The 27,156-nt window shown below is 55.5% G+C and overlaps 1 protein-coding gene across 3 annotated transcripts in view; it reads right to left on the bottom strand.

Annotated features, from left to right (window-relative positions):
• The window catches only part of GNAO1 (G protein subunit alpha o1), a 167,201-nt gene that overhangs the window by 15,857 nt on the left and 124,188 nt on the right, over nucleotides 1–27,156 (bottom strand). For 2 of the 3 annotated variants that reach the window (XM_030925455.1, XM_030925457.1), the window contains 4 exons: nucleotides 13,147–13,307; nucleotides 6,826–6,954; nucleotides 4,835–4,964; nucleotides 718–871 (listed from right to left, as the gene is read on the bottom strand). In XM_030925455.1, coding sequence (XP_030781315.1) covers nucleotides 718–871; nucleotides 4,835–4,964; nucleotides 6,826–6,954; nucleotides 13,147–13,307 — 574 coding nt within the window. The remainder of the gene's footprint in view (nucleotides 1–717; nucleotides 872–4,834; nucleotides 4,965–6,825; nucleotides 6,955–13,146; nucleotides 13,308–27,156) is intronic. The other variant, XM_030925456.1, reaches the window with a different exon arrangement.

The raw sequence follows: 27,156 nt of genomic DNA, 5'->3' as shown, positions 1-27,156 counted from the left end.
CCCACCCACCCCATGGTCAGGTAAACCCACCACAGCACTAGCAGGGCTGGCCTCTCATCCCTAGCACCCTATGTAGGGGGCCAGGGCTCTGCTGCTTACAAAGCTCTGTGATTTGAATCTTGCAGCAGCCCCGTGTGAGTTACAGGCATAACCCTAAAGGCAAGAGCAGACAGGCGGGGAGCGCTTCCTATGTGAGCACCACATGAAGCTCTGCGTGCCCATCAGCTCATTCCCTCCTCAGAGCACCCGGTGAGGGAGGCGAGGGCAATTACAGCCATCACTCCACCTCACAGACCCAGAGACTGAGGCTCAGAGACGCTGCATGACCTGCCTGAGCTGCTTGTGAGTGGCAGAGCTGGGGCATAAACCTTGGGCTGCCTGACTCCAAGCCTCTGTGCCCCGCCCCTCATCTTCTCAGCGTTCTCTTGTCACAGAGAGCCCCTGTGCGCAGACAGTGGAGCTCAGGCTCCCAGAGGCCACCATGGTCGCATAGCTCATAAGTGGCAGAGCCAGGGCTCCACCTGCTTTCCCTGATGAGGAAGTCCCGGCTAGCTGCCCCTCCTCGCTAGAGCACAATCTGGGGGCAGGGTGGGGCCTGTTTGTGTGGATTCTCTGTGGCAGAGTCGGGGGCATCCACCGAGCACAGGAAGGGTGGACTGGGCTTTGGGAATGGGGTCCGCTCCCTTGGGGGCCTGCTGTCCCTGGAGGGGTCTCTACCTGTATATTCGGGAAAGCAGATGGTGAGCGGGGACTTCTTGATCTTCTCTTCAAATATGTCCTTCTTGTTAAGAAACAGGATGATGGACGTGTCTGTGAACCATTTGTTGTTGCAGATGCTGTCAAAAAGCTTCAGGGATTCGTGCATGCGGTTCTGCAACAGAGTGGAGGGGCGAGTGAGGGGCGGCAGCATCCAAAGCCCTGACCCACCACGGCCAATGACACAGCGGGACAAGCAAAGGGAAGGTCCACCAATGTGGCTGGACGCACCACCGGGACAGAGACCACCAGGACGGAGACGGGAGGATCCACAAGGACAGACGGGACGTGGTCCTGTTTCATTCCACACGCAGGCAGGGCGGGGCGGAGCAGGGCTGGGCAGGGGTGGGGAACGCTGCCCCCTTCCAAAGAGAGCTGGCCCCAGGTGGGGGCAGTGAGGTCACTGGAGAGGCTCCAGCTCATGGAGAGGACATGCACCATGCACGTACAGGGCAAGGGCCACAACCACCACCGAACGCATCTGCGCAGAACCCCGCTCATGCAGATTTCTCTACCAGGGTCTCATTCGGTTTCGACAGCGAGGTTGGAAGGGTGCACGCATTCGGCTGGGAAACATTAACCGAGGACTAAGAGATCCTCGAATTAATCCCGAGTTGGAAGCAGACACCAGGGGGATAGCGTCTCGGGGGTGAGCTTGCTGTGGCCTTGGTGTGGTTGGTGGTTTCGTTGGTGGGCTGGGGCTGGGGAGGCTCTGGGAGAACTGGTTGTTGGGGCTGGTTTCTCAGTAGAGGGGCCAGAGGAACCCCAAGATGAAACACAGCAAAACAGATTAAAGCAGAGAAGAAGATAAAAACCCAATAGGAGAAAGAGAAAAATACTGAAAAATTGGTTCAACCAGTCTCAGGGCCAGGGCATCCTGGCCAGTTTCTGCACAGAGCTCCGTGTGGGCTCACAGGGGCCATGGCCATCCTGGGCCTGTGGACCGCAGGGCAAGAGATGCAGGATGGGTAGGATGAGCCCAGGCCAAGTGGCTGGAGAGGAGTGCGGGCGCAGGGGCAGGCTGGGCAGGTGTCACAGCAAAGTCACCCAGCGGCGCCCTGAGAACCTGCTGCTTTCAACTCTTAGCTGATGGATTCGGTTGGAGGGAGGTGCTTCATACCTTCCGGGCTTGGAGGGTCTCTCAGAACTGGTTTTGGCCTTGATTTGGCAAGATAAGGCCCTGCAGGCGGTGGCGGCGACTGTGGTAGTGGAGAAGTTGTGGCAGCCGCAGGCCCGGCTGGGTGGTGCTGAGAGCAGGTACGAGGCCAGGACCAGGCTCTCGGGCTCCCGGGATGCAGCGGACAGGGCGGCTGGAGGGCCAGCGGCAGCCACTAGCCCCAGGGCTCTCCTGGCCTGGCTCCAGGAGCTGCTTCCAGACACCTTTGTCACGGGCTGTCACCCCAGCTCTCACCCCAGGCCAGAGAGGAATGCGCAGCGTTGACCAGAGGATGGCTGAGGACCAAGGCCTGAGTCCCTGGGGCCTGGCTCTTGCCTGAGGCAGACAGAGCTCCCACATCCTAGAACCTGACCTCTAGCCATGGCGTCTGAATGTAGTAGCCGCAGGAGCTATTCACTGAGTGATGATTCCTGCGTACAGGCACATTTACAGCTTTTAGCCCAGTGGTCCTCATGTGGCCTGCGAGGCCATTCTACCATCGTCACCATTTACAGAGGAGGAGGTGCAGGCCCGGGCTGGGTGGGGTGGTTGCCCATGATCACAGAGGTGGCAGGGGCGATGCTAGACCCTGGACCAGATCTGTCTGACTCCCAAGTTACCACCTCTGCACGCGCCCCCAGCACACGGCGACGACTGCTTAGTTCTACAGCAGCAGTATTCTTGCTGCCACCATGGCAATGAGCTGCCTTTGTGGCTGCTGTTAGGTTGCAAAGTCATCCCCATTCCCTGCACGAGTTGCTACTCTTCCCCAGGCTGCGAAGGTGGCCAGCTTTGGGGAAGGAAGGACACAGGAAGAGCCTGCCTGTGACCTTGGCTCCACGTGCTTTGGCTTCTCCAAGGTCCTCTGCTCCAGCCCTTGTGTGGAAGGGTAGGGGAAACAGGGCAAAAGGAAGGCGAGAGAAGGTGAAGACTGGAGGGCAAGTGCTCCAGGCAACAAGGCCCACAGGCTGGAAGGTCACCCAGTGCCAGGCCCAGCACCAGGCTCATGCTCACTGGGGACCCGTGGGCCGCAGAGCTTGGGGCCTGTGGCTGCTAGGCCCACCCAGACGTCCCTTTGCTTCCATCTTCCAGAGGTGAGTGAGAGCCCAGCCCCATGGCCGGTGGGCCTGGGACTTGGGTTGAAGCCATCCACAGGCCTGGCAGGGCAAGTCCAGGGAGAGGCTGGATTCCAGGGGGAAGGGCCCTCCTGGCTTCCTGCCTCCAGCTCCTTTGCTGTCTTTGAAACCATGGTGGACACAGGGAAAAAAGGTGAGCCAAGTGGAGCTCAGACCCCAGGAGTTGGAGCAGTGGCCCTAACAGCGTAGAGTCCAGCAGTGAGGAGTGGGAAATGTTTGGGCAGTCACTGTGGGGGCATGGTCAGGAGGCTGACCTGGGCTTTGGGTGGCCAGTGAGTCTGGGTCCAAGCATGGCCCAGGAAGTGCATCCACCCTTGCCCCACTCAGCATCAAGACTCAGCTGGTGACTGACATCACTGCCTGCAGATGCCATTGAGAACAATTACAGCAGAAACCCAAGTCAGGGGTACAAGTGGGCCTGAAATAGGAAGAGCCAGGTGGGTGAGCCTGTACACGGAACGGGTCCAGACTACCCACACCACCAGCCCAAAGCCCCATCACTCTGTGTAAGCCCCTCAGGGCGGCGGCTCCTCCTCCCTATAGCACTGTGCCCAGTAGCCCACACTCCAAAGCTCATCCCATCCTCGCAAAGCCCAGTGGACCAGTTGGGCCAGAAATGATGAGGAAACAGACCCAGAGAGAAGACAGGCCTCACTCAAGGCCCAGTGTGACAACAAGCTCCACCTCCAACCTCAAACCCTCAGTGCCAGCCCGCAGAGGCGTGGGGTGGGGTCTGCATGTGTTCTAGACAGAAGGAGATGACAGACGCCAGGCTGTGACCCCATGGCCTATGGGCCCCGCTGTCAGGAGTGTTGGGGCTTATCTCCAGTGACCCTGTGGGCCATGCTCAGTGCCTGGCGGGCTGCAGCCCAGAAGGGGACCATGAAGTAGACCCGCAGGCTCAGGGCAATCACCAGTCACCGCACAACCACCAGCTTGGCACTGCTGTCCCAGAAACAGCTCCAGAACGCTGCACATGGATCACCCATCCCACTGCCGACAGCCCCCAACAGGCAGGTACTATTATTATCCCCCTTTTACGGAAAATAGTAACTGAGCCAGGAAGGGTGCTGCCTAATTCAGCAGCAAGCCAGTGAGTAGCAGAACCAGGACTAGGCCCAGAGGAAGGCTGCACTCTCCCAGGGGAATGTCCCCTCGCTGAGGCCCCAGGCTGAATGTGAATCTGGCATTTGGCAAAGGAGCCCAGAGCCATGACTGTCACTCACCAGCATGTCCCATCCCCATTGCCCTTCCTGGCCCATCAGCCCCACACACTGCTCCCCAGCACCCCCAGCCCCACACAACTCTCCTGCAGCATCCTGGGCCCTCCCCACCTCTTCCTCAGCATCCCCGGCCCCACACTGCTTCAGCAGCATCTGAGGCCAGTGCCCCAGGGATGGCTGTCAGGCTAAGACTGCTATTTCTGTTGCATGTACATTCTTGCTTGGCTGCCTCCTGGTTTTTTAGGGTTTGCTTAATTTTGCTCTGGCCTGATGGCCTCTGTGACTCCACCAAGTTACGGAAGAGGCACATTCTGCATGGCTATGTGTGATCAGGTTGCACACACAGGCTCCGTCACACTGGCATCATGAGGCATTTGCCTTGGCAATACGGAATTGGTGGAGAGAGCCGGCACGGCCCACCCATGATGGAAACCTCTAACCATGACAGCTGGCTGGACCCCAGAGCCACTGTGGGCACCTGAGGCCCAGTGCTCAAAGGGCTCGCCTGTCCTGCGGCCGTCTCCTCAGTGCTGCCCCCTGCCCGGGGGGCCCAGGCCACTTACCGTGGTTTCGTCTTCGTGGAGCACCTGGTCATAGCCGCTGAGTGCGACACAGAAAATGATGGCCGTGACGTCCTCGAAGCAATGGATCCACTTCTTGCGTTCAGATCGCTGGCCTCCGACGTCAAACAGCCTGTAGGAGGCATGGAGTTGGTAGGCGCAGGGTCCAGGCAGGTGAGGGCTGCCTGGGGATCAAGCTGTGAGCATGCTGAGAGGCAGAGGATGGGGCCCACGGTGCTCAGAGCCTCACTAGAAGCCCTTACTAGAAGACCTCGTCATTCCAGGTGCTGACAGAGAGCTGGATCACTGTCATCCCCAGGCACTGCCCCCAGTCTGTCCTGGGACTGGCTGTGCTCACATATCACGACTCAAAGACCTGCCCTTGCATCTGAGGCATTTTACTAAGAGGGCGCATCTGAGCCACCCCCAGGAAGGACTCTGAGAGTCCTCCTTTCAGAAGGACCCTCCCCTCAGTCTATTCCTTCCTGGGTTTGCTCTGGACAAACTCCAAACCAGTGTGGCGGTGAAGCAGGCAGGAGATGTCACCTGTTATGTGGATGGCAGAAGTGAGCCACCCATGGACTTAGGACATGCCCAAGCTGGTGAGAGTCCAGCTGCAGTGGAGCTGGGTCTGGCTGTGGACAAAGCTGGCGCTCTCACCTCTGCCCAGTACGGCCCCTTTCTGGCCAATCAGAGCGTGGCCTCTTCCCCCTCTCAGACTCTACCCCCAAGGGGGCACAAAAACTCTGGGAGAGATTGTGGGCAGGTGGGACTTATGTCCTGGAAGTAAAAGGTCAATCTCCCACCCCAATCCCCAGAGTGAGGAGCCCTGCAGCCTCCAGATCTGGGACGCCTGCTGACACACAGCCTGCTAGAGGGGAACAGGGAAGGATCCCTGGTCCCACCGGACACAACAGAGCGACTGCAGGCAGAGATTAAGAGTGGGCTTGGAGCAAGGAATGGGTCTGGTTCTCATTCTATCACTGGCTCCCCTAGATCCCACCTGCCCATTTGTAATGCACGGGCGTTGGCGGATGGCCTCCGTGGCCCCTCCAGAATGCTTATTCTCAGACCCTGCCTTGCTGGGCCAGGTTGAGCTGAGATCCCCATCCTGTGCTCCCATTGGAGGAGCAGGAGAGACCAAGGAGCCTGGGAAGCCAAGAGAGGCCCCTCAGGGCTGCTCTGACCAAGGTTTTGCTTCCCAGATCCGTGGAGGCCTAGCGGTTCCTGGGCCCAAAGCCTCCGCCCATCAGTCTGAACAGGAGTGGGTGGGAGTCGGGGACATGGGAGGCAGGGAATATTAGGATTCAGCTCTCCCTGCAGGGGGTCCCTGCCCTCCCCTTCTCTGCTGGCCTCTCTTCCCTGCAGGATGGAGCAAGGGCTCCCAGGCCTCCGTGCATGCAGGTTACTGCAGGTGGGGACACAGCACTGCAGCAGGACCCGGGGAACCACTTCACCCATCAGGCCCCTGCTCTGAGGCCCAGAGCCCCTGGGTTCTAGCCATGCTCCGTGCCTGAGGAAAGTTCTGCTCTTGCTAGGCCTCAGCTTCCCACATGTACCAGGAGAGGGTGGGTCCGCGCTCTCTGCTCCTTCCAGCTCTGGGATGACGTGGGTCCTCAGGGTCTCACAGAGGCAGCCTGGGCTTACCCAGCCCCCCTCTCGGCCCCTCCCCGTAAGGTGATCTTGGAAGGGTCCCCTGGTAGCCCACCTCCTCCTCCTCCTTGGAAGTCACCTCAGGGACGGGCTGCCCCTCCTTGTCCAAATCCTCCCTGCTCCTTACAGCCTCACTCTGGGAAGGAAGCCTCCTTGCTCACCGCAGCCCCTAAACTTGGCAGAAACACAGGCAGGTTCCTTCTGGTATCCAGCTGCCTGCCCCAACCCGTGGGGTCCCTGGGGCAGGATGATGTTTGGGTGCTGCCGACGAAATGCGCTGAGAGGCTGGACATGTCCCCTCTTAGCCCTCGCCAGGGCCTGGGGGCCTCCCTGGGCCTCACCTGAAGTGGAGGTTCTTGAATGTGAAGTGGGTTTCTACGATGCCAGTGGTTTTGACCCTGGTTCGGAGGATGTCCTGCTCGGTGGGCTGGTAGTCGGCGGCCCCAATCCGATCCAGGCTGTCCAGGTAGCTGAGGACAGCAACAAACAGGCGACCATGGACCAAACGCCTGAACATTGTTCAGGACTGGCCAGGCCACCCACTGTCGGAGTCCAGTCTCAGTCAGGGCCCCTCCAGGTCACTGTGGAAACGATATCACCTCCATCCCAGGCCACAGGGAGTGGGGGCGACTGAGGAAGAGGGTCTTAGGGTCTTCGCCTCACACTCTCATTCATAGCCAAAAGGGCGATGCACACAGCTCCTGGGACACTTAGACAAAGTCAACCTTTTACATGAGACTACCATGTTTATAATAATACTGTTTTGTCATTTCTTCATGTAAAAAATAATAATGGCCAACAGACAGGTTCTATTCTTTCCATGTGTAACCATGTTTCATGCATCATTTCCCTGAGTTAAATGTACTAAAACTGGGGCTCATCGAAGGTGAGTACTTTGCCTGAGGCCATGACCCAGACCTTTGGCCCCAGAGGCCATATTTTATTACTCGCTGGGGCTTCGGAGGCCCCCGAGCAGCTCCCTGCCTTCTCCACACTTCCTTCTCACTTACCAAGGGGTCTGTGTGCCCCTTCCAATTTGATGCTCTTGGAGGCTCAGGGCTACACAGCCATACAGCGGCTGGGCCTCCCTGGGACCCAGTCTTTGGAATCAGGGCTCTCTACCCCTGCTACCTCTTGCTGTGGGAACAGACCAGGCCTTTGCACGTCACCTGCCCAGGCCTCAGGCCAAGCACTCAGAGGATGCTGCCTGCAAGGGCTTTGGGGTTCATTATGGGTTAAGTTTGAATCTAAAGCCAGGGTAGGATCTGGGAAACCAGGAAGTAGGGAGCTGGGCCAGGCCTGAAGGAAGACTCAGTGATCCACAGAGCCTGCCAGGCCACCCATCCCAGCTGCCAGGGTGAACCACAAGCAGCCCACAGGGAGGAACCCCGAGTGTCTGAACCACAGGACGATGTGGGGTCCCATGCTGCATCTGCTTCAGGACCTGCTAGGGGCCAGCTTGCTGGCTGGACCTGCAGTCACCACTGCATGAGAGACGGGCATGCTGACCAGCTCATGAATGTCCACAGGGCTGGGAGGGGCAGATGCCGTCACCAGTTAGGGTGTTCACTGATAGAACCCAGTGACAATCCTTGTGAGAATGACGTTAAGAAAAGAAAACAAAAGGGTGGATTCCAAGGCTCAGGGCACGGTGGCTCACGCCTGTAATCCCAGCGCTTTGGGAGGCCGAGGTGGATGGATCACGAGGTCAGGATTTCGAGACCTTCCTGGCCAACATGGTGAAACCCCGTTTCTACTAAAAATACAAAAATTAGCTGGGTGCCTGTAATCCCAGCTACTCAGGAGGCTGAGGCAGAAGAATCGCTTCAACCCAGGAGGCGGAGGTTGCAGTGAGCTGAGATCGTGCCACTGCACTCCAGTCTGGGTGACAGAGCAAGACTCTGTTTCAGAAAAAAAAGAAAAAAGAAAAAAAAGAAAAATGAACTTGGCTGGGATTCCAGTCCAGTTCTGACTGGCTCCAGACCCCATGCTCTTAAATTGGACTCTATTAACATTTTAAAAATCCAGAAGAAAAACTTAAACAGGACTCCCGGTCTCCTCTCCTGAGCCTGACTGCCTTCTGTGGAAGGGCACGATGTGGGGATGGGGGTGAGGGAGCCAAAGCTGCAGAGCAGACCTGTACGTGCCCCCAGCCCCACAGCCTCCTTGCCAGCCAGTGGTATCTGGGCAGGCTCTGGTCTCAGCCAGAAGGAGCCCCTCCCAGGCCTCTGTGCCTGCCCTGCCCTGGCGCCCATGACCTCTGCTTCCAAGCTGTGAGGACGTCCCCCGCATCTGCAGCTGGACACCAGCCTGGAAGTGTCTGGTCCTGCTCTTCCTTTCCCAGCCAGGGCAAACCATCTTTAGACGGGCAACCTGGCCCTCTGGCCTCTCTGTGCTGGCCGAGCCTCATGCAAGGAGACGGCTGTGGAGGGTGGGGTGAGGGGGTGGGAGAACTGCTTAGCAACCCAGTCGGGAAGGCTGACGGCGCACCTGCTGCCCATCCCACCTACCCACTGTTCCAGGAGCTGGGGATGGAGCAATCAACACAGCCCCACCTTCCCAGGGCCTGCGTTCCAGGGGAGTGTACACACATGTGTGAGGTGATAAACAGGAGAGTCAGAGATACAATACATCGGGAGGTAGTGTCAGAGAACGAATCAGGCTATTAGTGATGGGGGAGGCCTACTGGGGGCTGCTATTTGATGCAAGGTAGTTGGGGAAGGCGTCTGGACAGGGGAGACTGAGGGGAATGAGGGACCAAGTGGGTCTCGAGTGGCCCGGTGGAAAAACTGGCAGGTGTGGTGGCAGGAAGCACACGTGGAGGGGCCAGATGGTGGGTGAGGCTGGGAAAGGTGGTGGAGGTGAGGGTGGCCAGAGTCCGGCTGGGGCAAGCAGGCCCTTGAGGTCATTGTCAGAGCTTGGGCTTTTACTCTGAGTGAGACGGGAGCCCCTCGAGGGTTCTGGCCAGAAGCATGTTGACAACAGCCCTGCTGCTGTCAAGAGAGCAGGTCAGCAGGTGGGACCTGCAGAGCTGCTGTCATCACCAGATGGCACTGGCACAGTGGGGGTGGTTGTGGAGGGTGTGAGTGGTCAGAATCTGATGTACCTGCCAGAGGAGCTGCATCTGCTGGTGGCCTGGGTGTGGGATACAGGAGGATGAGCAGAGGTAGACATACCTCCAAGTGGTGGAATGAGACACATGTAGAGGGAGGGAGGAGCACACAGAGCAGGTTCTATGGGGAGGATGGGAGCCAGGGGTCCCACGGGCTCATGTTAACTTGAGACTTATTTGATGTTCAAACAGACACTGAGTAGGCAGAAGTCAGGAGAGAGGGCTGGGCTAGCAACATGAATTCGAGAGTTTGTCCAAGTGCACAAGGTGTTTAAAATGAGACAGGAGAAGGTCACCAGGCGCCAGGCCTCTATAGGAGGTGCTTCTGGGATGGAGCTTGGGGACGGGATACAGCAGCCCCCAGCAGACCTCCCCTGTCATCAACTGCCTGGGTGGGTGGGCAGGAGGCATCGAGGGAGTCTGGAAAGGGCAGCCTGAGAGGAGGAGGGTGCTGAGAGTGAAAGGAGGTCCCAGGTACTGGGGGACTGAACCCTGAGCCCTGAGTGGGAGGAGGCTGATGGAGCAGCCCCCAGGATAGGACTGGGCTATGAGCCATCTCAGCAGGCGGAGGAGCAAGAGCCCAATAGGAGTGGGGTCAAGAGAGAAGGCAAGGAGAAGAAACTTCGGGTGCCAGCATGGACAACGCAGTGGGGAACTGGATTTGAGGAAACCCAGCGCCAACCAGGCCCCAGAGTACCTTTCACAGCCCCTGGATGGATGTGCCCAGGGTTTCTGGGACCCGCCTCTAGGTGGTTATCCAGAGGGGAGAGTCAGCCCTGCTCAGACAGGCCGGGGGGCATGAAGAGTCTGCTCAGGAACCTGTGCCCTGGTCCCTTCCCTGTGAAGGGCTGGGCAGAGAGGTGCTTTGATGGTTGGGGCATTAGGATGTCAGTGGCACCCCCCTGGAAGCACGTGCTGTGGCAGCCCTGTGAGGCCTCCCTCTCCTTTCCAGCACAACAAACCCACCCTGATCTGCTTTCTATACTGGGCCCAAGACTTTGTCAGAAGCTGAGGTCTAACTGCTAAAACAGGAAATGTACCAGGCCCTTCCGGCCCTGAGCACCTGTGTGTCCCCTGCCTTTCCTGCCCTCTCCCAGAGGGGAGACACAGAAGGCTCAGCCATGGTGACAGAAGAGAATAGTAACATCATCAACCTGGGAAGTGGAAAATTTGAAAGAAGGCAGAGACGAGGCTGCAGGGAGGAGAATTTCCTCAGCTTACTTGGTGGGGAGTTGACAAATACTGACTCAAGTTTCTTATTTAAACTTATAAAGGTAAGCACCGGAAGAACTAAAAATAATCCTGTAACCAGCAAAAAGCCGGAGGTGAAGGTGGAGAGCGGTGGAAGGAAGGAAGGTGAGCTGAGCTCCCTCGATGCCAGAGTGGGTGGCCGTAAATACTATTTTGAGTCGGAGGATCAAGTTTTTCTGGATGCCACTGGGACAAATAAATGGAAGTGGGTAAAAGTGGGAGGGGCAGGGCTGGTGAGGGGAGTAGGAAGAAGATTGCTTCTCATTTTATATGCCTCTGCATTTGTTTAAATTTTTTTTTCTTGTAATGGATTCATGTTATAATTAGTGAAATGGGTAAAAATGTAAGTGGAGAGCAGGATTTGGTGAGCCACTAGAAGACAGATTTGGGCCTTGCTGACTCTCGGGGAGGAGGCCCTGGACTCCATGGCAGGGACAGGGAGTGGTAGAAGGGAGGAGGGCAGCTGAAAGTCACTCTCTCCTGCCTGGCTCTGGTCTGTGATTTGAGCATACGGAATGGTGGACACTGAGCTTCTGGGCTCACTGCCCTGACCACCAGGGTGTCCCTGGGAGCTCATCAGGCCCAGAGACCTAGGTAGTCATCACCTGGAACTCACAGGACTTTGGCATTTGCCCTGCGGTCAATCTAGGTGTGCAGAAATGGGAAGCCGCTCCTGGCCTTGCTCAAGTCCCTAGTCTGTTGGCTGCCGTGTGGCCTGTGGAAATGTCCAGGAGTGAACATTGGCCTCAGCCATTGTCCATTGGCATTGCGTAGATTCGGGTTTCTTAATCTTGGCACTATGGATGTCTGGGGCCACGCAACTCTTTGTTGTGGGGGCCATCCTGCACACTGTGGGATGTTTAACTGCATCTCTGGCCTCTACCTGCTAGATGCTGGGAGCACCACTCTAGCTGCCAGGAGCACCACTTTAGCTGCCGGGAGAACCACTCTAGCTGCAGCCATCAAAAATGTCCCCAGATGTTGCTGAATGTCCCCTGGAGGCAAAATGGCCCCAGCTGAGAAGACCTGGTGAAAATGGCTGGACTGGATCATGTCAGAGTCTTCCCAGTCAGTGGGGTAAAGTGCAGAGGCTCCTTGCGGAAAGTCCCCACTGAATGTATGGGCACCAGATTGCAATTGCAAAAGTGGGGTGTGTTTCCCAAAAGCCAAGGGGGCAACCCCAGTGTCTCCATGACAGAAGAAATGTCCCTGACCAACACTGACCATCCCAGGGCTCTGGAGCCTCCAATCTAGGGGCCAAGGGCATGGAAGCAGTGAGGATGTCCTTGGAGATGCCTAGAGTGATAAAGCTGCAGCCAATGGACCTGTGACCTGCAGTCATGGGAAGAGCCGGGAGCACCTTCTAACCAGCTCCAGCTTTTACCACTTCCTACTTCTCCATCTTCTCTTCTCTCCTCTTCTTTCTCCCTCTGTCCCCTTCCTTTCCCCCTTCCACCCTCCTGCCCTCCTGTCATCTCCCTTATTTAGTTATAACAGAGTATTAAAGTATACATTTATTATATTAGACTTACATATTCCTTATTTATTTATTTGAGACGGAGTCTCGCTCTGTCGCCCAGACTGGAGTGAAGTGGCCAGATCTCAGCTCACTGCAAGCTCCGCCTCCCGGGTTTACAACATTCTCCTGCCTCAGCCTCCCGAGTAGCTGGGATTCCAGGCGCCTGCCACCTCACCCAGCTAGTTTTTTGTATTTTTAGTAGAGACGGGGTTTCACCGTGTTAGCCAGGATGGTCTCGATCTCCTGACCTCGTGATCCACCCGTCTCGGCCTCCCAAAGTGCTAGGATTACAGGCTTGAGCCACCGTGCCCGACCCTTATTTTTAATTTTGAAGATAAGGGAATGGAAAACTTATTATTTTCTCTAAAATAAAACAAAATGGCACCACTTATTTTCTGTCTATATGGCTGCTGGTTTGGTTTGTATTTATGGGGTCAGGGGCTCCCCATGAAAAACCAAAGCTGCTACACTTGAAAGCCATCTTTTTGCAATGCCAGGCACTCCTCGGGACAGGCCAATGACAAAGTCCCACCCTCTGGGAATTTCCACTGTGTGGTTGTCTCTTGTGTCCTCTGCCTTCTCTGGCCTCTTCCTTCTCCTGGGGGGCAGGAAAAGAGGCCCCTTCTCATTCCTTCCTGACACCCCCCACCTGTAGTAGAACATCTCCCGGCAGGCATCACCTCAGATGAGAATCCTTGCTCTGCCAATCCCCATCGCCAGTCCCCTTCCACTCCCGCATCACTGCCCGGCTCCAGGCTGTGCACCTGCTGGGACACTCACTATTTGGCAGAGTCGTTGAGCTGATACTCCCGGGACCGGTTGAAGCACTCTTGGATTCCTGAGTCGCCCCAGAGCCGCATCATGGCAGAAAGCAGCTCTGCAGAGAAGGGCTCGGTGTCTTCCATCCGACTCACCACGTCGCAAACCATCTTGGCGTCAGCCTGTGAGGAGAGGTGGATGGTGGGCTTTAAGACTTCGGTGGGGACAGAAGACCCCTGCCAGCCAAGGGCTCTCCCCTGGCTGGGACTGTGATGAGGACCCAGCCAGTGTGGCAGGACCACAGCTCAGCTCACAGCCTGCTCTGGGGAGGGCCACGATCTGAGCACACACAGTCGGGGTTCATGGGGCCTGTGGGGCCTTCTACCACATGGACATCCTAAAGCAGGAGCTCCAAGCCACAGCCCATGGGGCCCCAGAGTTTTCCGGGGCAGGAAGGGAGAGTGGGCTGGGCTCTGTTCTCCACCCTCCAACTCAACCAGCAGCTCTGCTTTCATCCTGAAAACACAGTTATTTTGTTTGGGGGAGAAAAAAAAAGTGTTATTTGCTGAGTTGTAATTTTCTACACTTCTTACGCAGGCTGGAATGGAGTCCTTAGAATTGGGCTATGTGGAGGAGCAGGTGTTTCGGTGGAGAATTCTGGTTAGCTGAGGGATGGGCCACAGGGGGGCTGTGCCTCAGGACTGGGGGAGGGGAGGGACTGGTTGCCAAGTGAGTGCAGATGGCAAAAATATCTCATGCCAACATTAAATCTCAAGAACTTTGGCCCTTGGATTGCTCAAAGTCAAAGGCCATTTTATTAATTTTTCTTGATTTGTTTGTGACCTGGGGCCTACCTTTCTCTGGGGGCAGGGGAAGCCCCTAGGTCAGGTGAAACATGGGAATGGGAAAGGACAGGTAATGAGCTTAGAGCGCTCTCCTCCTCTGCCTCCTCCCTTCCTCCTTGTCTGAGTGGGTGTAGCTGAATTTGCTTAAGGTGCACAAGTGTAGGCTGAGCCTTCTTGAAATTACAGAAAAAGTACTGCATAATTAACAGGATTCTTCCCCTTCCCTTCATCCTGGATATCAAAGTAGGGTCACCTGTTTTCAAAGACTACAATCACATGCATGTAACATCACAACCAGGAGTGTGGTAGTCTTTGAAGACAAGAAGCCTCCTGGAGACATCCCAGGACTGCACTGTCACTGCCACCTTGCACACGGGAGTAGTACTTAGTGTACAAAGGATTTGGTGGACACACTCTGTCCTCAGAACCTCCCCCACCTCAGGAGCGAGTGCCAGGAGCTGTGTCATTGGGCCTTTCACCCCTCCTCTGCCCACACCCGTTGTCCTGTGCCTCTTCAGCTCCTCCTGCTAAAGGCACAGTATATTTCCTGTCTGCTTGATGTTGAGTATGGCACAGGACTCGCCACGGTCCACAGAATGGTGCAGGAGTGGCACTGTGCCAGCTCGAAAGGCCATTTTTCTGCTGGTCCTCATGGGCCCTGCCATCGCCATGAGGCTCTGTCATTCATCCTGGGAAGAGGACCTGGGGAGCTGGTGGCCTGGGGGTGGGATACGGACAGAGTAGAGCCTGCCCTGGGTCTCTGATCTACAGCAGAACTAAGTGGCTGGGTTTAGGAGAGGCTTGTTAGATGGCATTGCTGTGGCACAGCTAATACAGTATTACCATCCCCACTTCATAGTGGGGAAATTGAGGGCCACAGAGAGGAAGACACTCACTTCACAACCCGATGGTGAGTGGCAGGGCTGGGACTCAAGATGAGGTGCCTTTGGACTCCAGGCCCACCCTCTGTGATCACACCCCCCTGTGCCAAGAGCACCCTGGATGGCCGACAGTGCCTGGTAGAGGGGTCTAGACCACAGCTGAACTGGCCTTGCCCAGGAAGACCTGCACTCCGTCGGAGGCAGCCACAGCCTTTCGTGTCCAACTCGGAGTAGGTGAGAGCAGAGCAGGTGCTGCCCCGGGCCACCCTCCTGCCTCTGCCCATGGAGCTCACTGCCTCGGGGGTATAGCTGGCTGCACAGTTTGGGAGTCGGTGCCCAGGACAGACAGGAATGGGCAAATACCCAGCTTCCTTGCCCTCCCAGGGAGGCAATTCTGAGACAAGCTACACAGTCAGACAGGATCCCACAGGATGGAGCCCCAGCTGCCAACGTGGCAGGCCACCCATCAGTTCCCCTTCATGGCTTCCCTCCCTTCCTGTGTGGCTTCCCCACTGCCTCGGTGCTTCCTGAAATGACCTCCCAAATAAACTCCTTGTCTTACCCAAATCCTTGTCTCAGGGAAGCTTCTAGAGGAACCTAAACCTCTAGACGCTGTCTTGAGGACAGCAAACCCGTCTCAGCCCCGGCACCAGACATACCCTGTCTTCTTGCTCTTCACATATCTCTGTGGCTGACAGGACTTTGCTCAGACCACTCTCCTAACCAAAGTGCAAGTTGACCACCACCTGAGTGGCCCCTCTGTCCCTGGCTGAATCCTAGCAGGCCCTGAGAACATCCCTGCCTAGTGACCACTGCCTGCCCGCGGGGCACCATGCTTCAGGGTGTGCACCAGCTGAGTGGCACTGCGAGATGTCCCAGCAACAGGGAGAGACATGGCTGGGAGCACAGGGCTGGGCCAGGAGTGTGCTGGACCCTGAGTCCTGTGGAGCCCAGGCCAGCTTCCAGTCCATACCAGGCCCTGGGAACCAGGTATGAGATGCCAAGGCAAGGAAGAAGGGCGATGAGTGGAGGAGGTGGCTGGTGGGCATGTGACCATGCTGGGCCACCTGTAGTCTTTCCCTGGGATTTTTCAAAGGGGGAAGCTTAGGAGGATGTGGCCCCAGAGCCACTAGTATCACTGAGACCAGTGTCCCCCAACCCATGGAGAAGCCTCTCAGAATAAAGCTACCAGAAAGAAGCAGGGAAGTGTCATGGTATTTAGGTCCCCAAGGCTGGATCCCCTTACCCTTCATGTGACCTGGCCTGTGAGCCCCATCCCGTTAGTTTCTGCCACTCACACTAACAGAGACCCTGACTACTACCAGGCCCGAGACAAGATGCTCAGCACTGGAGGAGGTGGAGGCAGGGAGCTGGGGGCCCTCGTCCAGCTGCCTTACCCCTGGTTTCAGCCTGCATGAGTCCTGGAGCCAAGAAGAGAGACCGAGACCCCACTGGGGTCTGGGAGTGGCATACACCAGGCCTACCATCTCCCCGATTTCACAGGCTCTCCAGAATTGGGATATTTTATTCATGTGTGCATTATTATTATTAATTTGAGATGGAGTTTTGCTCTTGTTGCCCAGGCTGGAGTGCAGTGGCATGATCTCGACTCACTGCAACCTCCGCCTCCCGGGTTCAAGAGACTCTCCTGGCTTAGCCTCCCAAGTAACTGGGATTACAGGCATGTGCCACCACGCCCAGCTAATTTTGTATTTTTAGTAGAGATGGGGTTTCTTCATGTTGGTCAGGCTGGTCTCGAACTCCCGACCTCAGGTGATCCACCCACCCTGGCCTCCCAAAGTGTTAGGATTACAGGCGTGCACCACAGCGCCCGGCTGCATGCAGTATTATTATTAGACAACTATTCTGCCGCAAACCCCTTCAACTCCCAACCCTCTGATTAGGCCAGAGGAGAGAGATTGATTGCCCAGCCCATGGCACGTGGCTCTAGAAGTGAGTGGGAGGTACTGAAAGTCTGCAGGCATCCTTGGGGATGGGAGAGACACAAAGAAAATGAGGTCAGCATCTGGGAGTTTTGTGGCCAACAAAAGGTCTATACAGAAGAAGTGTGAGGCCAAAGCTCTTCCAGAATTGAGCTGTCCAGCTAAGGTGCCATTTACATGTCAGAGCCTGTCCACTGCAGAAGGGCAGTGAGAAAGTTCTGGCAGCTGTGCCCCCTCCCATTGCCTGTCCTGGGAAGGAAGCTACAATGGTGCAGAGGCTGGAAGGCAAAGTCCCCATGCTGACCTGACCCAACTCCCAAAGGTCAGTATCCCCAACACCCCAGTCCTTAGGGTCCAACTTCGCCCTCACCGGGCATGAAGATAGTCCGAGCCCCCTTGGCAGCAGTGACCTGGAAAGCCAGCCCTGGGGCCTGGGCTTTGGGTGCCCCAGGCAGGCAGGGATGACTCAGGGCAGCAATAGGTGGGTGAGCAGGGGCGGCGCCTCCACCTGGGGCTAAAAACAGTGCAAGGACTATGAGTCAGGGACCTGCAGCGATCCTGCTCCTCGCGCCTGGCTGACCTCGGGCAATCTTGGGGTACTTTCCCATCTGAGGAACGCGGGTGGTGGACCTGGCAAGAGTTTTCCAAACTTCCTTCTTTGGGCCCCACCTTCACGGTTTCTGCAGATCTGTGGAGCACCTGAGTCAGAACAAGTCAGGACCCGAGAGCAGGGTAGGGGACGCCTATGAGGCAAGACCTTCCCTGGACCTGAGGATCACATGCTAACGTGGGGGCCCCGGAGCCACAACAGGCTTTGCAGGAGGACACTCAAGAGGGTGCAATTTACAAACCGAGGCCACAAACCTACTGTGCTCCCACGTTTGAGCTTCCATGTGTGACCTGGAATTTAATGGGTCCCACTGCAGTAGGATGCATTCTACAGCTTGGGGACATCTGGGATAGATGATTTCCTGGGATTCTCCAGCAGACAGCCCAGGGGTCTAGGCCTTCCCGTTGTGGGCTGGGAGGGGTCCTGTGCTGGCAGCAACACCCCCTGGCCCCCCGCCCTTTCTGCTTTCTCCTGTCTTCCACATTGGCTCAACTCCTTAAACTCAAAGACGGGGAGACTTGCTTGATTTCACTGCACCTTCCTATGCCCAGTGCCCTGCGGTTCCTCTTTCAAATCTGCTTTCAGCTGTCTGCTCCTCCCCATCTCCTCCCCTACTTCTGAGTCCAGGCCTCCATGGTTCCCTCCCAAGGGCTCCCTGCCTCGGTCCTTCTCCTCTTCAGCCTGTTCCTCACACAGCAGGAGACCATTAGTTTCCTCTTAATGTCAATTCTCCCCTTCTCCTTTACAAAAAGAATCCAGAAATTTTTAGTTGGGCACACTGATATCCAACTAGAAGGCTGATTTTTTTTTTTTTTTTTTTTTGCTTACAGCTAGTTGTGACCATGTGACAATTTCTGCACAATGACAGGTAAGCTGAAGTGAAGTAAGGCCTCAGGAAAGGTTGTTTTAAAGGTAAGGGGCACCCTTTTTCTCTCATTCCCTCTTTCCTAATGCTTGGAACTTGGATGTGATGGCTGGAGCTCTAGCAGATAAATGGGATCATGAAGACAAGGTCAACACCCTCGGGATAGTGGAATAGTGATCCAAAAACAGCCTAGGTCAAGGACCAGACTCCACACTATCCGAAGTCATCCGCACACTATCTTCAGTGTGTATTTTCTTAATACTTAAATTCAACTTCTGTCTTATTTAAGGCATAATTTCCAGAGTCTCTGGTATTCAGTTAAACTTAATCCTAATGGGTATAGCTCTTCCTCTCAACAGCTGCCCATCATTCCTGCATTCCAGACTCCTTGGGGCCTACGAAGCCCCTGCCTGCTCTCTGTCCTGACATCCTCCCACTTTCCCCGTCTCATGGGGCTCCAGTCACACAGCCTTACTCCTGTTCCCCAAATAAGCTGGCAATCCCACCTCAAGGTGCTCCATCTGCCCAGATCACTCTGGTCTCCGTCCCACCCTATCTCAAATGTCACCTCCTCAGGGAAGCCCACCTCCCTGCTCCCACAGCGCACAACACACACCGTGGTACAGCTGGTGCTGTATGTGCCGGGTATTCAGGGCAGGCATTGTTTCCTGATTTCTCACGGTACTGGGCCTCACACAGTGCCTGGTAGAAGCTGGTGCTTAGCCACATTTCCAGGATGTACGGATCCTTGGCATTTTAATATGAGGCCTGGCCCTGGTTTCTCACTCAGTCCTCTCTATCCTCCAGCTCTTGTCAGTTTGTATCTCCCTTAGTGATTACGGCAGGTGGGTATCCTGCTTAGGTGAGGCAGCTTGCTAAAGATCACACCGCCAGTAAGGAGAGCCTGGACTCAAAGTCAGCCTCCTCTATGTGCCACAGCCAGCAGCTCTGGACTTGACATCTCAGACAAGATCTGGCCGCCTGAGGCCCGAGCTGAGAACTAACTGGCACCTAACCTAGCCCCCAAGCAGACAGGAGGGAGATGCATAGGATGGAAGGGCCAGGCCTGAGGGGAAGGAGGGGCTTTGCCAGCACAAAGGAGGGTGGCGGGCTTCATAAGCAATTACTAGAGCCAGGAGAGGCCCTGCTCCTTAGTCTGCCTGCTTTTAGGGATCTGGGGGACGGGGCTCACACTGAGCCTGAATTTCCTATCCAAGGCTCCTCCTGGGCCTATGGGGTGTGTGTGGGGGGTATTTTCTAGCACCGTTCTCTCTGCTACGGCCCCATCACACTGCTGTTTCTTGCTGGTCAGAGCATGCCTGGGTGCCCAGGCCATATGACACATGACAAAACACACACATGTCCTCTGGGCAGACTCACCAGGTGCTGTAGTCTGATTGTTTATGTCCCCCTAAGATTCTTATGCTGAAATCCTAACCCCCAAGATGCTGGCATTTGGAGATGGGGTTGTTGGGAGGTGATTAGGTCTTAAAGGTGGAGCTCTCATGAAGCGGGTTAGTGCCCTTATAAGAGAGGCCCCAGAGACCCACAGCCCTTCCACCACGTGAGGACACAGCAAGAAGGCGCCGTCTACGAGAAAGTAGTCCCCACCTGACGCAAGACTGTTGTGTGAACAGCACCTTCATCTTGAACTTCCCAGCTTCCAGAATTGTGAGAAATAAATTTCTGTTATTTATAAGCCACCCAGCATATGGTATTCTGCTATAGTAGCCTGAATGGATGAAGATACCAGGTCTGGCCTGTGAGCGTTTATGCAGGGCAGACTGCTAGAGCTGACTTTTTTAGAAAACTCACTGTGTGCTCCCGCCCCGGCAGTGCTGCAGGAGAGACAGCAATGACCGCTTCCAGGTGGTAGTGAAGGCCTGCCCGCTCCTCTCTGCCCAGCTCTGCTCTGCTGGGCAGCTGCCCTCTCTGCCTCTGTGGCTTTTTTCTCTTGTTTTCTGGCAGAAGAACCCTAGTTCCCAGAAGGGAAGCACCCTTCTCCAACCCAGTCTGAGCGGTTTGTGTTGAGCTGAATCTCCCGATTCTAGGGGTGGACACATGCTGTAGGCTTGGACAACCCATCTCACTGGCCTGGGAACAGTCTGGGTTAGGCAAAGAATCCCTATTTGTCAAATTAGACTAACAATCAGTCTCCAGTACTAGCCAGCCCCAGGACACTTGTAGCAGCTATTAGGAAAGAGAGGCTCTCAAAGGGAGGGCCCCTCTGAGTGTGCAGCCATCAGGGAGGAAAGCAGAGCTGAGAAGGAGGCACCTGAGTCATGAGAACATGTCAATGCCTGGATCCAGCTGTGCCTGCAGCCACAGAGACCTCTGGGCTTTCTAGTTACTTGAGTCAATCAACCCCCTGCTTTGAAAAATCCAGTGGAGGATATGTTATTTGTTTGTTTGGTTTATTTTTGCACTTGTACCCCACATAGTCCTATTATGCTCCCTAATCTGCCAAGGCTAATGTGGGGCCGACCTCCTGCAGGAAGACCCCTCCCATTCCTGCAGCACCACTGGCTTTCCCGGCATCTGAATCTGATCCTCTCTTACTATCTGACCACACCCCATGCACAGTGCCCACATGCCGTGGGGTGTTTCCTGTGTGGGCGGCCCCTCTCTCTCCCATGGGACTGGCAAGGCACTAGCTGTGTTGTGAGCACTGGCCACAGGCTGCACACTAAAGGCAGTCTGGGGGATTCAGTAGCAGGCAGTCCTGTAAGGAGTTCATGGATATGCATGTCTGCCTGAGGCATGAAGGAGTGGGCCCCTCTTCCCACCACTGTCCCCATGGGTCTGAGGCCCAGCTACAGAGAGGAGGGGAGGGGCTCTCTGTTGTGTGTGAGGAAAAACCTGACTGCGTTTCCTCAGGTGTGCAGGTGCAGGTGGGATGGGTTTTGCAGTCATTAAGGGCCCAGAATGCCCCCACCTCATCATTCTGCGCCTGCTGGAATCCACCATGGAATCCAACATCTGACTTTCCTGCCACCCCACACCTTTTGAGGAACCTCCTCTGCTCACTCCCTCCTTGGACTTTTAGTCTTGCTCCATGCAGCCTTCTGGGGGCTTCAGACTGCAAATTCAGGAGCTACCCAGACCTGAGCTCCAGCTTTAGCTTCCAGCTTGAGCAAGGGGTATCACCTTTCTGAGGCTCAGTGTTCTCACCTGCAAAATGGGGATGACAGCACCATCATTTTCTTTGCAAGACTTGTGTGAACAAACGGAGGGAAGTGAGCACAGGGATGGCCCTGAAGGGTGGGCTGCGCTGGTGCCCACCCAGTGGATGAGTATACATGGCTCCACCTCATGGGCTGCCCAGGGCTGCCACATAGAGATAAGAGCAACCTGCCCACCCTCATGATGATTGGGGGCATGGGAGGAGGATGGGACTCTTCTTTAGGGCATGGCTGGGGCTGTGCATTTCTGAGTGTTAACAGTAAGTGAGATGCCATTCTTATGGGTTTAGGATCAGGAGGCCAGGGCAGGTTGTCATTTCTCAAGGCCACCTATAGGACTCTTTTCCACATCAATGATTTAAAGACAGCAAGAACATATTTTTTCATAGTAACCAGTACAATCTTTCCGGTTAAATGATATCTCATTCTTAATGCTGACAAATAAATGGCTCGAAGCTGCCATGGTGGAGGTGAAGCATTTTTGGGGAACCTCGAGGCTCTGGAGAACCCCCTACGTAAACTTTGCACTGCACCTGTGAGCAGCTAGAGAAAGGGGTGGGCAGGGAGAGGAAGAGGCCTGTGGAGACAGGGCCCAGGGGACATTCCAGCATTGAGACGGGGTGGGGAACTTGGTACAGGTGTCCCCCAGAAGTGGGTTGCTTTGGGCTGCTGCTGGGGAGCAGGATGCCTGGGAGGTGGTGGGGTAGTGACGCTCCAGAACTGGCAGTACACAGGGGGGTCCCTTATCCTGGCACACAGGACCTGTGTCCTGCCACGAGGATATGTGCTGCTGGCGGCTGGTCACAAGTGTGCTGGGGAAGTAGTATCCCGGTGACAATCAGTATAACAGCCCATGGTGCCCAGCAGGGAGGGATGCTGCTTCCAGAAAGCACTCTCCAGTCAGCCAGCTGGTCCCTGGAGATAGAACCCATGCTCCGAGGAGGGGTGTAGGCTCCCAGAGCCCAGTCAGGGCCCTGATCCCTGTGCACCCAGCTCCTACCCACCAGGACATAGACAGTCCCCCTGCACCAGCTTCTACTGCCATAGCACCTCCTTCCCTGCTTCTCAGAGATGTAGCAGATGCCTGTCTGTCCTGTGCCACACCCCTGGGGTGGTGACAGTGACCAAGAGAACCTTAGCGACAAGGATAGAAGACCACATTCTCCACTCACACGTCAGATGCTGCAGTGACTCGGAAAAGCCCAGGTATATTCTTTCGTGTGAAACCGGGATGGCAAACTGCACTTCTAACACTTGAGTCTTCAAAACCCTTCCCTTCTCTTCATGGCAATGTAAGCTTTTCAGCAAATATCAGTGGCAAAGAGGCTTGAAGCTAAAGCCTAATAAAAGGCCTCTTCTCTCTCAAGGGATGAGGTGCCAAGGATATGATGGGGAAATGAACAGGGATTTTCATTGTGTGACCCAAGTTCAAATCCTGGCTTCTGCATCTTTTTAGCCCTGTGACCTTGGACAGAACACTTAACCTCTGAGCCTCTGTTCTCTCACTACTTCCCACTGCACAGGGCTGTTTGTGCAGATAAAACGGGCTGAGGATGTGACACAGCTTTGCAACATGAAAGAAGCCTGCAAATATTAGTTATTATAAGCAAAGATGAAATGCCTCAGACACAAACAACAAGCTGACACAAAATAAGCCCGCTTTGTACAAGACTTTCTAGGCAAGCATGATAATCTTGATAACAATAATCATAGTAATTATTATAATAACCCCTTCCATTTGAGGAGCTGCTTTGGATCACTCAGAGCTTTCCTCCATCTCTAATCTTTTAGGCCAAGTGAAGTGTGAGTCTGCAGACATGCACGCGCGCGCGCACACACATAAACACACACACACACACACACACACACACACACACACACACACACACACACACACACACACACACACACACACAAACCCAGTCCTCCAGTTGCACGGAAAAGCCTCCATCTGGCCCCACCCTGCCCCATGTACTGTAGTTGTCCCTGTACCCACCAGGGGGCAGGAGTGCACAGGCCAATGGGAGAGGGAGCAGTGAGCTAGACCCGCCGAGCCAGAGACCAGGTATTGCAGGGCCGGGCCCGGCGGCCATCGCTGCCTTCCTTGGGCTGCCGACTTGCTCTTCAATGGGAAGGGGCAGAGAGACCTCAGCCGCTGGCGGCCCAGCCTGGCCACTACAGTTCCAGCTGGCAGAGAATTCTGGGTACTTAGTAACTAGCGATCCCACCCAGGCCTGCACCTCTGAGGAAATACCGTCACATTCTCTCCGTTCTCTCCTCTCTCCGGCACAGGAGAGAGCCCCCTGCCCCTCCCTCTCTGCAGCTGGGTCTCAGAATAGTGGGGAGCACTCCCTTCCGGGGCGGGGGTCTGCTTTCCTGGCCTTGGGCTGGCAGATGCCTCTCTGCCTGTGACTCTCAGTGGAAGTGGTACCAAATCGCCACCCGGGGGGGCACGTTAGACATTTGTGATGAGTCTTTGGTAGTGGCAACAACTGGGCTGCTGCAGGCATTTGGCAGCTGTGGCTCTTTCCTCGCTTGGGCTTAGGAGTCTGAGCAAGGCCTGCACCTACAGAACGTCGTCAGCTCACAGGGTCTGTCGAGGAGGAAGGGGACCTCATGGACCCATCATTGCTTTAGGGAAGGGAACCTTCCTGGTTCCCCGAAAAGATCCTGCAGCAGAACCAAGGATTCAGTACCATCTCTAATCTTGCTTTCCTTTTACAGTTAGGATGATGATCCTCCCACTCTCTTCTTTCAAATCCATCCATCATCCCGTCTCCCGCCAGCCAGCCACACATCCTGTACCACCTACCCAGGATACCTACCTATCAAACCTTGTGCACCTACCCATCCATACATCATCTACTCATCAGCCACCCTAGTTCATCCATCCACTCACATCCCTCCCAATCCACCACCATCCCCTCCACTCTTCCCTGGCATCTATCTATTCCTTAGTTACTCATCCACTCCTGTTTGATCCAACTCGCCTCCCACCCAGTCATTCTCTCCTTGATCCACTCATCCATTCACCCATCTACTATGTATCCATTTACACCTGCTAGGTGGCAGACACTCAGTAGGGTCTGGGCCTTAAGGACTTTCACATTCAACATAAAGGGAATCTCCCCAGCCCAGTAGTTGGTGCCTTGAACACAACAGGGTGGAGGGAAAGCAGCCCCTGTGGCTTTCCCTGCCTCTGTCCCATGGTCCCCTCGGTGTCAGGGGTCTGTGGCTGTGTTAAGGAAGGCTTTCCTGAAGTCTCCACCTGCGTTGAGAAATCCCGGGTTCCCCAGGATTTGTCCTAAGCCCTTCTGAGAACCTTCCCTGCCTGGACCCAGGCTGCCTCCTGTGGAGGTAAAGAAGGCTTGGGTTTTTTGATCCTAACTTTCTTTCCTTTTCAGCCTCAGAACTCAGGGATCTTCCAATGACTGAGAAGCAGGTTTTTCCTAGACAGAAGCTGCTTACTATGTTCCTTCCAGAACCAGGGGCCAGGGGGTGGGAAGGCGACTGTGGCCCAAGTCCTCTGAGGCCCTGTCACTGGTTCCCGCACACTTGGAAGTTTTCACCCAGAAACCACTTGTCAGCGGCTGGTGCAGTTTCCCATCCCTGGCCCTGGGCCCAGTTAAGCAGAAGCCAGGGCTAGACCTAGGAATCTTCCTTCCCAACAGACCGGAGGACATCTCCGTGTGAAGCCCAGGGCTGAGTGCTGGCAACAGAACTGCCATGCCTGGACCCTGCCGTGCCCATGCCTGCAGTCCACTAGGGACATCAGACCCATCAGCGCCAGCTAGAGAGGGGGGAGGCCACCCCAACGAGGCAGGGTCTGGGCCTCAGGAGGAACAGCTTTGTGGATGGTGGCATGACGGGCTGTGTCTGCGAGACATGGGTCTTCCCGGGGGCTCCTCAAGAGGTGAGCAGGGAATTAAAGAGAGGTGAGGTGAGACTCAGGCAACACTGAGGGCCTTGACGGGCAACAGTGGGTCCTGGAGGCACCAGATGCCCTGGCAGCCATCAGCAGGGCCTGAGGACAGCAGTGGGGCCGTGCAGCCCTATAACTTAAACTTAGGACAGCCACCCTGTGGGCACACAGATGGCTCAGGGGCTCGAGCACAGACAGCCTCTCGGCCAGGTTGCTGGTCATGCCTATGAGGGGGTGCCCTGCCCTGGTGGACAGGCCACTGTCCATCCTGGGGCAGCCCTGATGGGGGGGAAACACTTCCTCATACAGCCTGGCAGAGGAAATGCCAGGCCTTTCATGTGTTAGGGCCTGGGACATTCACGTTTTCTGTGTGGCCTGGGCTTCTGGCCTCTTCCTGCAGGACCAGGGGGGTTGTCAGTCCTGCCAACATCTGTGTAGAGTGGGCATGGGGGCCCTAGAGGAGCTAGTGGAGGCCTGGCAGGGCACGGCGGGGAGAGGAAACGCAGGATGGAGGCCCTGCTCATGTTTTTTTTTTTTTTTCTGAGTCAGAGTCTCACTCTGTTGTCCAGGCTGGAGTGCAGTGGTGTGATCTTTGGCCCACTGCAACCTCTGCCTCCCGGGTTCAAGCAATTCTCCTGCCTCAGCCTCCCGAGTAGCTGGGATTACAGGTGCCTGCCACCAATGCCCAGCTAATTTTTGTGTTTTTAGTAGAGATGGGGTTTCTCCATGTTGGCCAGCCTGGTCTCGAACTCCTGACCTCGTGATCTGTCTGCCTCGGCCTCCCAAAGTGCTGAGATTACAGGTGTGAGCCACCGTGCCTGGCCCCTGCTCACTTTCATCAGCAACAGAAGCCTGTCCTGGGCCCCCAGGGGCAGGGGTGTTTTTATGTCAGCAAGGCTTCTGACCACCAGGAAAGGGGTGGGGACGCCGTCTGTCCAAAGCTTCAACCACTGCCCTTCTGGGACAGCCTTAAGTGGTGCCTCTTTCTCTTGGTGCCCTTCTCCCCTTGGCGGGTCCAGACCCCCGTTCTACACCTCCTGGGTATCTCTCCTGGGTGGGGGTTCTGTGGATAGCCGCACCACCAAGCAGGCACTATCCTCTCCCAAACAAGCTTTAAGGTGAATGGGACAGAAATTTCCAAATCTATGATGCCCTTACCCTCCACCTCCTTTCCCCTGAGCCCAATGTTCTAAGATAGGGAAAAAGAACTAAATTGGATAGATGAAATTTCTAAGAAATGAACAAGGGCAGAATGAAATTACCCACACAGAGCTCATTCAAAGAGAAGAAAAATGATAATGGCCAACCTCATCTCTTCAGAACACGAAGTGACGATGGTGAATAGTTTAATTACAGCCGCCTCGGCTGTGAGACATTAGCAACACAGCCATGGAAGAGAAAAGATGGAGGCTGCAGCACTACACACAAGGTGCAGGGTGGGAATGGGCAAGTCCTGAAGTTGACAGGGTTGGCCAACTGGTGCCTCTCCCCAGGCTGGTTCATCCCTCTTGCCTCCTTGTCCCTTCCCCAGGGACATTGGCTCTTGTGCCGTTCATCGGAGTAGCCAGATACTGTTTTGTTAGAAAAGGTGCAGATCATGTTGCTTCCAGGATCTCAGAGCTTTGGGCTTCAGGTCTCTGCCTCTGACTGGCTTTGGGACCCTGGGCAAGTCCTTTCTCCTCTTGGGGTCTTAGTGTCCCCAGTGCATAAGGAAGGGATTGGCTAGATCAGTGGTTCTCGACGGGTGGTCAGTGGACCTCGAGGGGTCTCTCAGATCCTTTCA

The sequence above is a fragment of the Rhinopithecus roxellana genome, chromosome 20, assembly GCF_007565055.1.
Source record: "Rhinopithecus roxellana isolate Shanxi Qingling chromosome 20, ASM756505v1, whole genome shotgun sequence".
NCBI lineage: Eukaryota > Metazoa > Chordata > Mammalia > Primates > Cercopithecidae > Rhinopithecus > Rhinopithecus roxellana.
The sequence above is the reverse complement of the archived record's forward strand: the minus strand, read 5'-3'. Positions and strand labels throughout refer to the sequence as shown.